The sequence below is a fragment of the Colossoma macropomum genome, unplaced genomic scaffold (genome assembly GCF_904425465.1).
Source record: "Colossoma macropomum unplaced genomic scaffold, Colossoma_macropomum, whole genome shotgun sequence".
Lineage (NCBI taxonomy): Eukaryota > Metazoa > Chordata > Actinopteri > Characiformes > Serrasalmidae > Colossoma > Colossoma macropomum.
Window position 1 is genome coordinate 24,873,642 of NW_023494792.1, and position 15,756 is coordinate 24,889,397.

The 15,756-nt window shown below is 40.2% G+C and overlaps 1 protein-coding gene across 1 annotated transcript in view; it reads left to right on the forward strand.

The window, feature by feature from the left end:
- The window catches only part of gnptab (N-acetylglucosamine-1-phosphate transferase subunits alpha and beta), a 29,419-nt gene that overhangs the window by 9,348 nt on the left and 4,315 nt on the right, over window positions 1-15,756 (forward strand). The window contains exons 8-19 of the mRNA XM_036576685.1: window positions 4,085-4,246; window positions 4,413-4,592; window positions 6,064-6,234; window positions 6,410-6,533; window positions 6,674-6,886; window positions 7,911-8,956; window positions 10,132-10,331; window positions 10,597-10,816; window positions 12,253-12,366; window positions 12,901-12,986; window positions 14,231-14,329; window positions 14,474-14,641. Of these exons, the coding sequence (XP_036432578.1) occupies window positions 4,085-4,246; window positions 4,413-4,592; window positions 6,064-6,234; window positions 6,410-6,533; window positions 6,674-6,886; window positions 7,911-8,956; window positions 10,132-10,331; window positions 10,597-10,816; window positions 12,253-12,366; window positions 12,901-12,986; window positions 14,231-14,329; window positions 14,474-14,641 (2,783 nt within the window). The remainder of the gene's footprint in view (window positions 1-4,084; window positions 4,247-4,412; window positions 4,593-6,063; window positions 6,235-6,409; window positions 6,534-6,673; window positions 6,887-7,910; window positions 8,957-10,131; window positions 10,332-10,596; window positions 10,817-12,252; window positions 12,367-12,900; window positions 12,987-14,230; window positions 14,330-14,473; window positions 14,642-15,756) is intronic.

A 15,756-nucleotide genomic window follows, 5' to 3' on the forward strand; every position in this document is an offset into this window, starting at 1 on the left:
TAGTAATTTTTAATTAAAATAATGTAAGAACTGACAGTACATTTACTTTTGACATTTAAGTACATTTACGAGAAAGTGTTTTTGGACTTTTGTACCCAAGTATAAATAACAGACAGGTAACTTATACTCAGCTTTTGTGCTCAAGTAATATTTTGCCCAAACTCTATAGGTTTGCAGTGAAGACCACTGAGATATGTAGAATGGGGAAAGTGACAAATATTTCAGGCTGATTTTCTTTGAGATGAGGTTAGTTTCAGGACTTGGTCTGTTGGAGTTTGGCTGCTGGACTGTAACTCTAGCTGAGGGGGTGTGGTATAATATTATAACAACTGTTTACGATGGAGCAAAGCCAGTCTTCCCATAAAAAAGGGCTTAGCTGACCCTTCGTCTCTGGCTTTCCTTCCTTCTCTTTAAACCCTTCTGTCAACCATCAAGTCATATTTCTTTATCTTTACTAAACTCTATGTTTCCGAATATCTCTGTCTCTCTGTAATTCATGTTCATGCTCTTATTCAGTCCCTCTCCTGCTGTTTCTGTGCTCTCTATACATTTTATTTGCTCTCTTGCTTTGAATGCTCAGTTTCTGTTTTTTATCAGTTCTTTGTCAGGACGTCTCTATCTCTGTTCACTGTTACTCTGTGTTCTACATTGCACTGGTGAAGCAGATTGATTCTATGATGCTGTTTTCTCATGTCCCACAAGGTGGTGTGCTTCTCTGGGGGCTGTGTGTGTATGCAGTGTATGTATGTATTGTGTGTGTATGTGTGTTTGTGTTGGGGTGTATGAGGACAGGGTTGTGTGTTGTGTTTGGGTGTGGTGGACCTCAGCAGAGTCATCTCTCAGTGTCTGACTCTAGTTTCAGGATTTTTCTTTTCCCTGAAAATGCAATGAAGAGGTTGAGTGAGAGAGCGCACAAGAGAGGGGAGTGGAGGGAAGTGTTGAGAGGTGGGGTATATTTATAGTGTGTGTTAGACTGACCGCAATGTTGATGAAAGCTGTCCCTTCATCCCCTATCATCTGAGACAGAGAGAGACAGAGTAACAGCAGAGAGATAGAGAAATAGTGTCAAGAGAGAGAGCGAGAGAGAAGAAGAAGAGTGACAGAAGAAATGGAGAGAAAGAGGAAAAAGCAATAGGAGAGAAAAAGAGAGAAAAGAACAACAAGAGAGAAAGAGAAAAGTGACAGAGTGAGAAAGACAGAAAAAGAGTGACAGGAGAGAAAGACAGAGAGAAGGAAGAGAGTGTTTATTTATGTGGCATATTATATATATGTCACATTTGCATGTAAACAAATTCAACTATTTGAACATTTTTTCATTCCATAAATGCCATCACTGTTACCTCCAGCTAAGAGCTTGCTAGGCAGATATTGAATAGTCTGTAACAATCAATAAATAAATGATCAAACCTGTAAGACTGAACATCCTCTGAGCTGACAGTCACTCATTGTTCTCAGTTCATTTTTCACTCTATCATGTCATATGAGAACCCAGCAAATTAGACCTGCAAACTGTTTAACCCCTTAAATTCAGAGCAAACTCCTAAACAACTCCTCTCATAATTACATAGCGTACATTCATAGCAGTTCATGGTAGTTTCATTGTAATTACTGGATCATTTACAGTAGTTACCAAATAGCTGAACAATAAACAAAGAGTTTAGAAGGTTACATTACTTTTATAATGTATGTTGTAATATTATAATGTCACATGTACACATTTTGTCCCATTTTCCTTTGCCTTGTCAACTTGGCTCATCCAGTCGCGTTTCTGACCCCCATACCGGCCTTTATTGTTTGTAAAACATGTGACTTGAGTGTGGATGACCATACAAATGTTCCTGGAAACAGAGCTACTGAGTAAAAGCTATTGATAGTCCAGCAGCCTCCTGTGCTCTGTTCTGTCCATGTGGGGATTACAGGAGGCATGTATGGAAGAATGTCAGCTACGGGGATGCGCTTGCCTGTGTGTACGTGTGTGTAAACAGCATTATAAGGGGTGATAAAAAGTGTTTAAGAGGGAGAACCTGATCCTGCGAACACACTCATCATTGGAGGACCTTGACTTGGCGCTGGCAGTTACTGGAGTACGCTAATCTGTCTGAACTATTCCAGGAGAGGAGAGAGGGATGAAAGGAGGAGTAACTGTAGATCTGTGTTGCCGTGTATGGAGGCTGGAGGTGGACAGATGATGTGTGTATTGGCTCTGGACTGTAAGATGTGTGGGTATGTTCGGTTGATGATGTCATTTGTGAGGAGACCTGGACGGACCTGCGTGAAACACGCCGCGAGATGCATGAGCTTTGCCAAAGCCGTTAATCAGGCTCCTTAGCATGTGCGAAAGCAGCACCATGGCCACTGATTGGACGAAGAATTTGCCAGTTATCGGATCCACTCTGATTAGATCTAGTCGCTGATCATGCTGCTGAACTTCAAAATGTCATCATAGTCGTTCCTTATCAACTCGTTTTAGTGAATGTCACCCACATGAGGTGTGTGCTGTGTGTTAGTTGATCATTTCAACTATATTCATCAAAGGTCAGTGCATGGCAGAGCAAACATAATGGTCACAAATATATGTCACATATTTATAGGCTATATCTTATAACAACCTTTGTTTATTCTTGGCATCCCGTTTTTTTGGTTATTTTTAGCTACTGAGTCGTCCTTTTTTTCCCAAAGCCCCTGTGGTTGAAGAAGTGGGCAGGGGGAGCTCAGCAGCTGGGCAGACAGGCTTAGTTTGGGCACTGACGTGTCCACTCCAACTGGTCATGCCGCTGTAGCCCCTGCTGCTTTGCATATTTTATGGCACTGTTTACGAGCTATTGTGTTCCATCTCTCTGTCTCTCTCTCTGTCTCTCTCTCTGTCTCTGTCTCTGTCTCTGTCTCTGTCTCTCTCTCTCTCTCTCTCTCTCTCTTTCTCTCTTTCTCTCTGTCTCTGTCTTTGTCTCTCGCTGTCTCTCTCCCTGGCTCTCTCCCCCCATCAATAGTATTAGAGGATACATGCATGTCATAATGTAGTATTACTGATCATACTTTCTTTAAACCTTAGTGTAATTGCTTTTATACCATTTTCCCTGAAAATTTATTCTGATACATAACTTTAAAAGGGATAACTTTGCCCAATAGTTGTGTAGGACTGTTTGCATAAACATTAAGCCAAGACTTTGAAGGATTTTCATTGGAGACTGCCCAAGATTAAGTATCATCCGTGTCTGGAAAACTGGCAGTAGCTGAAAGAGTTGATGTGGTACATAATGGGTTTTGTGTTACACAGTATGTTTATGTGAATTTGTTACAGTAACTGCATTGCATGGTGCATTTTTTCAGAGTAATACAAATCCTCCTATATTTAAAGGGGAACTCTGCCAATTTTTTCAGTCCTTGAGATGTAAACGGACTTGTTCACTGTGTTTTAGTGTGAAATGGTTCATTGTCAGATTTCTTTACAGTGGTGGTGATAGGAACCAGGGGTTGCCATGTCTACAACACAAATATAGTTATTTTATTTACTATCCAAAACCACCAGTGAACCAAGACGTGTCATCTGAGTTTACATATGTAATGTTGATGATGGTAAAACAATGGAAAATCTGAAAAAAATAAGTTTTCTTTAGAGACTGTTTTGCCTCACAATGACCTGCATGTATCCCTTAGCCATGACAGGATTAAAATTAATGGATTCAAATACATTTCAATCCAAAACTTTAGTACAAAATTATCATGAAACAATGTGTCGGACATCAAACAGTGTATTCATAACCATTTCATGTAATAACTTTTTGTGAGGGAACTTGGATGTCTGGTTCCTATCGCCACCATTGTGAACAATTCTGACTCTGCAAGTTTCTCTAGAACAGAGCATTTCACACCAAACCACTCTAAATGACTTTCTTCATGTCTCAACCACTTAATCATGTAGAATTTTGGAAAAAAAGGTGGAGTTCCCCTTTAATGTGGTGCATTATGTATGAACAAGGTTTCTGTATTATACAAAGAGCCATCCCACTTTTATCAAAGTTTGTTAAGTTGCATTAAAGATTCGGTTGCAGTAGCTGCTCTTAGCACTCTGTCTGTTGTCGTTCAGCTGCAGCTTTACTCTGAGGCCAGCATTGCTCTCCTCCACCTGAACACAGCGCAGGACTTCACTGACCTCCTCCAGCAGGCCAAGAAGAACCTGACTCTGGATGGCAAAGAGCTCACAGTCAGCCCGGCGTATCTGTTCTGGGACATCAGTGCCGTCTCACAGGTAACATGCATTTTACACTGAGTACCAAGATACCGAGATACCACCACACTAACGACAGATGAGTGGACAGGAGTTCATTTATTAAATTCATTAAGGATGATGAAACCCTTTAATCTAACTGTGCTGACTATGATGTGTGAATGCTATTTCTGCTGTACGTCTGCAGTCAAAGCAGGATGAGGATGTGTCAGCCAGCCGCTTTGAGGACAACGAGGAGCTACGCTATTCATTACGGTCTGTGGAGAGACACGCTCCCTGGGTGCGCCATATCTTCATCGTCACCAACGGGCAAATCCCCTCCTGGCTTAACTTGGACAACCCCCGCGTTACTGTGGTTACCCATCAGGTGAGTCCCCTTAACAAGTTAACCTCATGGTTTATCATTCAGTTATTGATATGAGAAAAAGGTTATTATCCAGTAACTACTATGAATTACTCACCATGAAGCAATATGTAAATGTAGTTATGAGAGTGAATAAGGGAAATCTGGACAAGTACTTAGAGTGTAAGGGATTAAATGAATTTGCATTTGGTTTGTTGCAATGGTTTATCTTTCTTATGTTTTGCATAACACTTTTAACATGCATCAGTTCTACATGTTCATTTGGTTGGAAATTAAACCATTGCTGAGCTGGTGTGTTGATACCTTTCTTCTCGACATGCTCCATTTTACTGTCTACTGGAGAGCAGGTCTCATGTAACAGAGCGGCCAAAAGCTTCTATTTTGGTCTCATCTGACATTAAACCACAGTTCCAATGAAAGCTCCAATAACGTTTGGCAAACTGTAGGAGCTTGAGTTTGTTAGTCTTTGACAGCAGAGCCCCCCAAAACAGCTTGTGGTTATATAGGTGGTGTTTGTAGTTTGGGAGATCTTCTGACCTAACTAATATCTGCAATTCCCCATCTGTGATATTTGGGGCATTTGGTCTGTGTTTCATCTCATGTATATTCCCTAGTGAATGGCTGGCCATTTAAGTGTTCCTAATCGCTCAAGTGAACTTAAAAACATAAAATATGAAAGAGAATATACTTCAGTCAGATTTCACTCTTAAGGATTTCTAGGGGTGCCAATAATTGTGGCACAGATTTAAGAAATATATTTTTTCATGACAAAATTTAGTTTTTCTTTCAATCATTATACCTTAAATAAAGATTAGATGATTGAAGTTTTGAATGAAAGATCAGAAAGAATAAGTAATTAATAATATTTTTACAGCTCATTTTGCGCATGATTATCAGGAGTGACAAAATTTGTGAAGGTCACTGTATCTAGGACTATTTCCATTTTTGCAAGAGAGGGCACAAACCCAGGAAGACTCTTCACACCATAGGCTAAACACCAAAGCCATTTGGCCGCAATGTTGGCCAAAAAAATGATAACTTTGGTGCTGTTCCTGCTCAAGGGATCTACTTCTCCTGAGTTCAGATTCTGAATAATATCAAAAGCATGTCTGTCTTGATATGATGTTTTCAGTTTCTTAAAAATCCCATCTGCTGTTTTCATCTGTAAAAAGTGCAATGACTAAACATGATACTAAACGTTAAACTAAAATGAAGATTTAAAAAGCTGTCTCTGATAACGTTTCCATGTATGGCAGTAATCTTACACTTACACTGTTGTGTGTAATGGCTACATAACATTATGCAATAAAAAAAATCACAGGTTAAGTGAAAGAGAGCAAAAGAATGCTGATTTGCATGATACTAGCTGAAAAATATCATCAAATATCAGTCCAAGGCTGCTCATTCATAGCCCACGGTTCACAATTATGTCCTCTTGTTCCAATCTTGCATGTCTAATTGTGTTTCCTCCCAGGATATCTTTCAGAACCAGTCCCACCTGCCCACATTCAGCTCTCCAGCCATTGAGACGCACATCCATCGCATCCCAGGCCTCTCGCAGAAGTTCATCTACCTCAACGATGATGTCATGTTTGGCAAAGACGTGTGGCCTGATGATTTCTACAGCCACTCAAAGGGCCAGAAGGTCAGAGGACATATGCTTTGCTTTGTGCTACCAAATTCACTCCATTGTAGCCTCTTTTTAGTGGACATTCTGTATCTGATGTCTCGTGCCTGTTGTCTCAAGAAGACTTTTCAGGATTTTTCCCACTCTGTGAGCATAGTGACCTGAATAGTGAGGCCAAATTCTCCTCCCATAGGTGTACCTCACCTGGCCTGTTCCTAACTGTGCTGAGGGCTGCCCGGGTTCTTGGATCAAAGATGGCTACTGCGACAAGGCCTGTAACAACTCTGCCTGTGACTGGGATGGCGGAGACTGCCTGGGTTAGCAAGATTACTGTCTGTTATTTTAGAACACCGTCTGTATATCCCTAAAACTTACAACATGCTGTTGGAGATGTGCAGATTTGCTTAGAAACCCAGTTTAGCTAGAACTTCTGCCTCTACTGTGATTGATTCCGCAGGTACGGCAGGAGGCAGTCGTTTCGGCGGCGGTGGCGCTGGAGGTTCGGTGATCGGAGGTGGACAGCCCTGGCAGTTCCCTGGTGGATTGGGAGGCCTAGGGGGCGTGTCCTTCTGCAATCAGGGCTGTGCTAACTCCTGGTTGGCTGACAAGTTCTGTGACCAGGCATGCAATGTGCTGGCCTGCGGGTTTGATGTGGGAGACTGTGGACAAGGTGAGAGAGACGGGCGAGGAAAGATGTCAATAAAAATGGACAAAAGTGCAGACAAGTTTCAGTTTCAGGATGTCTACTACTGCTGGTTTATCTATGCAACATAATTTTGTCCATCTTCTATATATTTGAGATTAATTAATAACTCGACACGGTTTAAACTAAGTATTATTTACCATTACTTGCGTATTTACATTACTTACGTTAGCCTAGTAGCTCTGAAGAATCAACTTTCGGAGCCCCAAACACTTTTTAGCTCACAAACTACCAATGTTGCGTATTCATAAGAAAAAAAAGTGTATATACTTTGAATCTGTGCCAGCCCAGCATACACAATCACCTAAAGCTAAATTAAAAAAATGCTATTTTTTTATGGCTAATGCCAGGTACAATTCTGTACTCTTTATCAGAATCGACATTCACAGGAGTTTTTCATGCATAATCTGTCTGTATTTGACCTGAAATCACATCAGCATGTCTCTGACTACTGTGACTACTGGAGATAATAACACGGTGATATCCAGTGGTAGTATCATAAATGATGTTTTTCTTTTCTTTGTGAGGAAAAAAAAAATTAAATATATATATATATATATATTTTTTTTTATATATATATATTTTAGAAATAGTATGTATGCAAATGGATGTCAGCATATGAAAAAAGCCCCTGTATTTGCATTTCATATTTCTGTAGGGTTACAAACACAGTAAAATAAATAAAATGCAGACATTTTAGCACAGTAACACAGCATCACCTAAACATCTGTTTGATACCAATTCTTTTTAAGCAATTACCTGCCTATAAAAATATGATTGTGTCAGTATCCTGTCTAACTAAAAACCTGTTCATCAAAATATACAAGCAAAGGATGGGTGCATATGGAAATAATGTATTTAACAGAACTGAACACTTGATAAGTATCAGTTCATTTCTGTTTGTTTGGTTTGCTTTGTATGTGTGAGTGCTGATTGTATGCCTTCATTGAGTCAGAAGCTAATTCCTTCTGATTGTGTGTGCATTTAACAGATAACTTCGGCCAGCTGTACCGAGTCGTCCTACAGAGGAATAAGACGCAGTACACGCTGCCTCAGGGTGAGCTGAGGCCCTATTTCATCTTCTCCGCATTTGCTAACCGTGTATCAGAGGCCCAGGTCGCCGATAACCCCGTGGTGCGTCACACGTCTGTTGCCAACAAGTGGAAGACCATCCACCTGCTGCTGCTGCCGGGCTACAACGCCACTCAGATCCACTACAACCTCACCTTTCAGGGTGCTGGCGACCACGAGTTCTCAATGAGCTTCACTGTAGCTGTGGACACCCGCGAACTCCCCAAACGCAACACATCTGACTCCATGCAGGAGAAAGGGAACGAGGAGTACAAGCCCACTGTGGCCACCCCAGAACCAGAGGCTCAGTTTGCAGACATCCCAGTTGAGAAACAAGCCCCCAAAGTGAGAAAAAAGCCCCCTGGAGAGGTGGAGGTGATTGTGGAGGTCCCTGCATTAAACACATCTCTTTTGCCTGAAGACGTGAGGCGCGAGCTGCAGAGGCTGGATGAGAAGCTACGTCTAGGAGACATCACCATTAAAGGCTACAACCTGACTAAAGCCACATTGCTGAAGCCATTCCAGGAAATGGCAGAATCAGAGGCTCAAAAAGACAACAGAGTAGATAAAGGGAAAGCAGAAGAAGGGGACGCAGTAGTAGAAAGAAATGCAGATGCATCCAAATCAGATGACAAACAGAGCCAAATGGAAAAGAAGAATGAACAGAAAGTTTCTCTCATCCCAGTGAAGATTGACAATGAGCCTCCACAAGAGCTCGCTTTGGCTGACCAGTCACAACTCAAGAGCACAGAAAAGCCTCTCGCGTCCAGACTGCTTGGGACTCTGGTGGGGAGCATGTCTAAGGGGAGAGGCTGGGAGGCCCAGGCCCATGAACAAAAGCCTCAGGCCGAAGATGAGAAGGCGGAGTTAGAGCCACATGTGGGCCGCAAGCTTCAGCACTACATAGGCCCTGAATGGAGCTTCCTGCCGTGGGAAAAGAGCAAATATTTCCAGGACCTTCTAGAGGTGAGTGAATGTTGAACAGCATATTATTTGTTAATTGTTATTGCAATATTGGCCTTTGCAAAACTGATACTGATTTAAGTGTCCTCACAAATATCAGATTTTGCTGTTTAATTCTGTAGGTGTTTTGATTAATCATAGTGATCAGAGGATTTAACCAATGTACTCATCGATCTCGACATGGTCATTTTTTTTTTAAATAAATGCATAGTAAGGTGTATTTCCTGCAGCGCCTGATAGAGTTCAGTAAGATTACCATCACTGACCAAGGTATAAAGGGAAAATCCACTGATTTAGCAAAATTTTGGCATAGTTCAGTATAAAAAAATCTAAGTGGTTTCTATGGTGCATCATAGAAAAACTTGCATGCATATGTTTTTTTTTTTTCCAGTGGTAGTGATAGGAGCCAGAGTTCACAATGTCTACAGCACAAATATGACCATTTTATTTCCACTACAAAAAGACCAAAAAGCCTACACATGACTTCTGAGTTATTTATATATTGCTGAAAATGATAAAATAGTGAAAAATAGTATTTTAACAAATACATATTATGTCAAAATTGTATCTAAAAACTATTGGTAAACAATGTCTCAGATCAGAAACATATTTGCCTCTGTTTCACATAATAACTGCCTTAAGGAGCTTTTAGAGGCATGAAACTCTTTAGACATCTGGTTCCTATCACCACTATGGACTAATTCTGACTTGATAGGTTTCTCTAGAATGGTGCATTTCATACCAAACCACTCTGAGTGACTTTGTTTACATCTTAATGATTTAATTATGCAGAAAAATATGTGGAATTTCCTTTCAACGCAGCAGGTCGCACAGTTGCTTGGAGCCATTAAATAAAGTGGCATGTTCCCTTACAGCTAGTCTTGGATCAGTTTTTTTTTTTTCTGCACAGGGAAAATGTGGGGAAAAAACTTACTAAAATGTGCCTGATATACTATATGCAGCATCCATTTTAATCCCTTGAAAGTGACTCTACGTGACCACTAACTAAGGAAAGCCTATACTATGCTTACATCATCCTTATTGCTTTTGAAAAATAAGAATGCTGTATTTGGACTAATACAGAACCATCTGTGTGTAGTTACATCCTAACTTAAACAACTACAGCAAAACAAATAAAATAACATCTTCCACTCAAACTTACTGGCTGTGCTTCACAGGAGATGGAGCGGTTGGAGAGAGAATTGGAGTATAAAGCAGATGGCGCCGCCACTGGCCGGAGGCTGAAAGACACCTTTGCGGATTCACTCCGCTATGTCAACAAGCTGCTGAACGGCCAGTTCGGCTTCACTTCCCGCAAAGTGCCCGCTCACATGCCACACATGATCGACAGGCTCGTCATGCAGGAGCTACAGGACACGTAAGAATCACAGCACACACTTGAATAAAGCTTTAGAGAGGCGTCTACAGAAAAAAATGGCTTTTAGTTCTCTCTCTTTGGATGGGTAGTATGATAGGTAAGGTTGACTGTCTGAAGTAACCATGAACATAAGGAACAAACTAAATTCCTTTAAAGAAATTACATCTAATTCAGTACGTTTCCTGAGACATTTGTGCTCTTTATGACCATAGTACTTTTTAAACAGACTCTACGTTGCCTTTTCTTTCTCTCCATCTATTCTTAGATTTCCTGAGGAATTTGATAAGACTTCTTCCCACCGTGTGCGCCATTCAGAGGACATGCAGTTCGCCTTCTCTTATTTCTACTTCCTGATGAGCGCTCTGCAGCAGCTCAACGTCTCGCAGGTCTTTGACGAGATCGATACGGACCACTCAGGTGTTCTTTCCGACAGAGAGATCCGCACACTCGCAACACGCATCCACGAGCTCCCCCTCAGTCTGCAGGTACTTACTAGCTCCCCTTGCTGGAGTGGGGGAATGACGTGTTAGTTAGTGTTGGTGGCGTCATTGTTATGTATCTGATGTATCAAGTCTCATGGAGAACACAAGGTATATTTGTATTGTTACAGTTAGTTGCACATGCATGATTTGATTTTCTCTTTCTTAAGCCGTATTAAGGCTGGATTATTTTTATCTGGGGAGGTGCTGTAATTTGAGTGACAGAGTTACCAGCAAGATCCCTGATTTTAATCTAGTACAAATCTGCAGCATCCATAGTTTTTACACGTCTGCTAAATAATAATTCCAGAGTGAAATACATTCTGTAATTCGCCAAACTCGGAGCTTCCTAAGTAATAGCAAAATCATTACAGGAAAATCTGTTTCATTTGGCAGCCATATTGGCAATGACACTGGGCAGTTACTTCCATCTGTATAGGATCAGCCTCCTATCTTTTTGAATGGTTAGAGATAATAATTAGATACTCAAAAGTGAAGGTGAAATTACTGTTTCAAAAGCACATTTGAACTGGTAAAATCTGACAAAAACCTCATAAATAGTTTGTAGCGTTTGGCTCGGTAACACACACAAAAAAAAAACATTTTTAGGTAGTTCTGGCTACTGTGCACAGATCTCCACAACGAGGGCTTTCCCCACTCGTGGCATAACCAGTAAGCAAACTGGCTCTTTTATTGAAGGGCAGGGACTTCCTGTAAACGGACGCCATGTTACGAGCTTCCTATTCAACCTATTTCAACCAGTAACCTGTCTCCTCCTTCATAACGTCACTGATGATAGTATTCCTGTTCGAATCGACATCACAGAAATATTATAACAAAAGCGGGTGTTTTCTTTTTTTTGCAACCTGAAGACAAGGCTAACAGCTAAAATTGAGTTCAGTTTTACGCAGTTCCTTAATCCTCAAGTTCATGATAAGATTAATGAAATCCACAACAACTCAGTATATATTCTTTCAATACGCTGTGTTATGGACCATCAGTTCAAATTACCGTTGATAATTAAGTGGCGTCACCCCACACTGAAGTGAGATGTAGAGTTTCCCTCCTTGTCCAGTGTTGCGTTTTGGGTGTTTTTGGCACCATATTTGCTCTCTAGCCACACGACATGTTATTGCTCAGAGATGTGGTGTATGTTGCCTTATGCTGACATAAACATCTGCATGTTGATGTTTTGATCCAGGCTTTGGGGTCATTTGGGGAAATTGCACAGATCTTTTATCCCGTATGAATCACCTGTTGAATCATGCACAGATTACATTACCAGGCCCTCTCTGGTAAAACTAATCCTGCTCAAAAAGGGCTTCAGTGGGAGTCTGTTTATGTATTTAGTTAAGCAACAAAAATGTTTGAAGAAATGAATGTTATGAATGTTAATGAGTTGTTGAATGCCTGTGTTTGTATGTGTGTCTGGCTGTGAGCAGGACCTGACAGGTCTGGAGCAGATGCTGATAAACTGCTCTAAGACTCTCCCCAGCAACCAGACTCAGCTCCACATGGTGAACCCCACCCAGGAGACTTACTATGACCCCAGTATGGTGAGAGAGCCAATTAGAACCCTCCCCTGCACTGTCACAGCTGTGGCTGACACCCGTTGAACCGCAGTTGCCTCTCAACTGAGAATGTCCGTTCAAACTGTTTAGTATCAGCTTTCTCATGTCTGTAGATGTGAAAGGTTCGAGTTCATCCTAGATAAACAGGTTTTGTCAGAGGACCATAGAGATATTTGTTATGTAGAATCTCTGCTTTGTGTTAGTTCATGGACAATGGACAAGTGCTGCACAATGTATTGATAATGAATTGTTATCACATTGTTAGTTTTTGCATTACTGACATTGCAAAAGTCTGCTCTATACAAATGAACCAACCATTTTGTCTTGTGTGCTTTTAAACATTCACAGCTGCTCTTTGGGTGTTTGGATGTATCAAATCTTTCATGTCAACCAACAAACACGTCATTTTAGTAAAGACTGTTGCAGACCAGCCTTTAAGCACATCCCATCACAGTGTGTAGAAATGGAATTGCAGTGTGGTGTTCTGTACATATTGGACCTCTTATTTCTTGTCTGCAGCCTCCAGTTACCAAAGGTCTGGTCATTCACTGTAAACCGATCGCAGAGAAAATCCAGAAAGCCTTCAAAGACCAGAACAAATACAAGTAGGTCTAATACAACACGTCCCATGGGTGAAATACGGGTTAACACTTTGTTTGAAGCCGTCCTATGTAGAGGCTTCATATTACATGCAAATGCATTGAATAATGTAATTATAAATCAGTACTTGAATATTTATCAACTGTTTTATGAATTAAACACTCTTATGAAGCATCATTCCCAAATCATAAACTTGGATCATAGGCTTAGTTACGAAAACCATACATCAAATTTGTGTATATCTACTTGAGTTAAAGTACAAAAATAAAATTTCTACTGAAGAAACACGTTTCCCCGTCCAGCTAAGTCATTTAACATATTAGCTGTCATAACTCACAGTAAGTAATTTTAGATTTTTGTACTCAAATAGAAATGTAGACATAGCATGTTTGGTCAAGTAATATTTTACTTTTTACTCAAATACAAGACTTTTAAAATGAAATATTCGTATTTATATTCACTGAAAAAAGAGCATCAAAATCTACCATAAAACAAAAAAATAGAAATAAAAAGCAAAGAATTATACTGTTTTTTCAACATTGCTGTATAATTCAGTGGTTGAGATGCAAACAAAGTCTCTCAGAGTGGTTTGATGTGTAATGCGACATTTTAGAGAAACTTACCAACTTTGATTTCTTTATGGTGGTGGTAATAGGAACGAGGGGTCACAATGTCTTCAACACAGATATAGCCATTTTATTTACTGTCCAAAATGACCAGTGACCTTACTGAACCTTCTGAGTTTTTACATGCAGTATTGAAAATGATAAAATAATGGTAAATCTGAAAAAGTAAAGTTTTCTGGGGCCACTTTGAGTTTTCTTTGGGTACTGCATGTACCTCTTTGCTATTTGAACGGATTAAAAAAAAATAAGGGCAAAACCCTTTCTCAAAACTTACAAAACCATGTCTCAGGAACCAGGCAGTGTATTCATGACTGTTTAATGCAATAACTTTCTGTGAGGGAGCTTTTAGAGGCATTAAAGTCTTTGGACATCTCGTTCCTATCACCACCACTGTGAACAATTCTCACTGAATAAACAAAGTGACTTTGCTTATGTTTTAACCATTTATTGATTAAAAAAATCAATGGAATTCCCCTTTAATGGCCCTAATGTTACTTCAGAAAACTTTTTATAAAGTCTAGCTCTCTATAAATATATAAGTATTGCTTATGAATCTGTTATTCAATGCTTATATATCAAACATTGATTGCTTCTGAGTAATGCTTCATTCTTCTGTTGTTTAGGTTTGAGATCATGGGAGAGGAGGAAATCGCCTTTAAAATGGTACGAACCAATGTCTCGCATGTGGTGGGGCAGCTGGATGACATAAGGAAGAACCCAAGGTATGTCCCGTGCTTCTGAGGTCATTTAGCCTCAGCATTGTGCATGCATCCCAAGTGTATCCCAAGTGGCATATGAAATTTTGAAAACCTGTCATCGTTTAATAAGACTGAATGCAGTGTTTATCATTGCTCTTTTCCCCATAGGAAGTTCATATGTTTGAATGACAACATTGACCACAGCCATAAGGATGCCAGCACAGTGAAAGCCGTCCTGAGGGACTTCTACGAGTCCATGTTTCCGTTGCCCTCGCAGTTTGAGCTGCCTCGAGAGTACCGCAACCGCTTCCTCCACATGGGAGAGCTGCAGGAGTGGTGAGAGCATTAGCAATAGCATTCCAGACAGGGTCCAGAGGAAGAGCACTGCATGGAAAGAGTGATGATAATGAGAATGCAGCTTGTTTATTCCAACCTCAGCCAATAAGGAACAGTCCCTGGCTTCCAGTCAGAGAATGAATGACTTCCAGTGAATAAAAATAGAATTATAATAGCAATGGAAATCTTCTGATTTTATAATGATTTGGATTTGATTACAATTTTGTTATTTCTTGGCATCAGAATGAGACAGAAAGTACAGGCACCAACCCTACTATACAAAATATAGACCGAATGTAAATATATTTCATTACAACTAACTATGAAATTATTTGATTACATTTGAATATAATAGCAAAATGCCAATAAATCCAGATTTCAAGTGGCTGAAGACAACAAGTTACAAAACACAGGACACAGAAAATTCAGATCATATTTTGCCTTCAGAAGTGAATTATTGTTTTAAACAGTAGAGGGCGTGTGGATGATAGTGTATGGTAAGCAGTCAACAGTCGTGTGCAAAAGTTAGGGCACGCTGGTAAAATTACTTGTTTTGCTTGAAACTCAACAAAACATGTAAATTGACTGGTGGGGGCAAACCTTTGCATACAGGTACTTACTGCTCACTTCAAATATAGGTTTCATGTGAATGGAGGCAACAAATGCCTTATAAAAGTATCTATTCTCAGTCTTTCAGAATGACTGTGGATTGTTATTCCTGTCATCATAGCAGGAAGGATAGCCAATAGCTGTCAACACCAAGGGGAATTCTGGGAATTAGGGGGTGGTCGAGGCTGTGTTTGCGTGTGGATCTGTGTGCTTTTATTTTTATACTTGTGATGGCCGAATGCCCTCACCAGCATAAGAAAAATACAGTTTATGAGGGCTGCGTTCCTCATGTATTTTCAAAATAGAAGTTGCATCAGCAATACGGTCCAATTCCGTATTAGTGTCCATGGTTTAACTTTTTGTGTTGTTGATTATGGTTAAGGCTAGGATTAATCACACTGATTATGTTAGGATCAGATGTAGGGTCAGGGCAATGGTTAGAGTTAGACTTTGGGACAGGTTTAGGCTTAGAATGAGATTCAGGTACTCTGAATCAGTGCTTATGC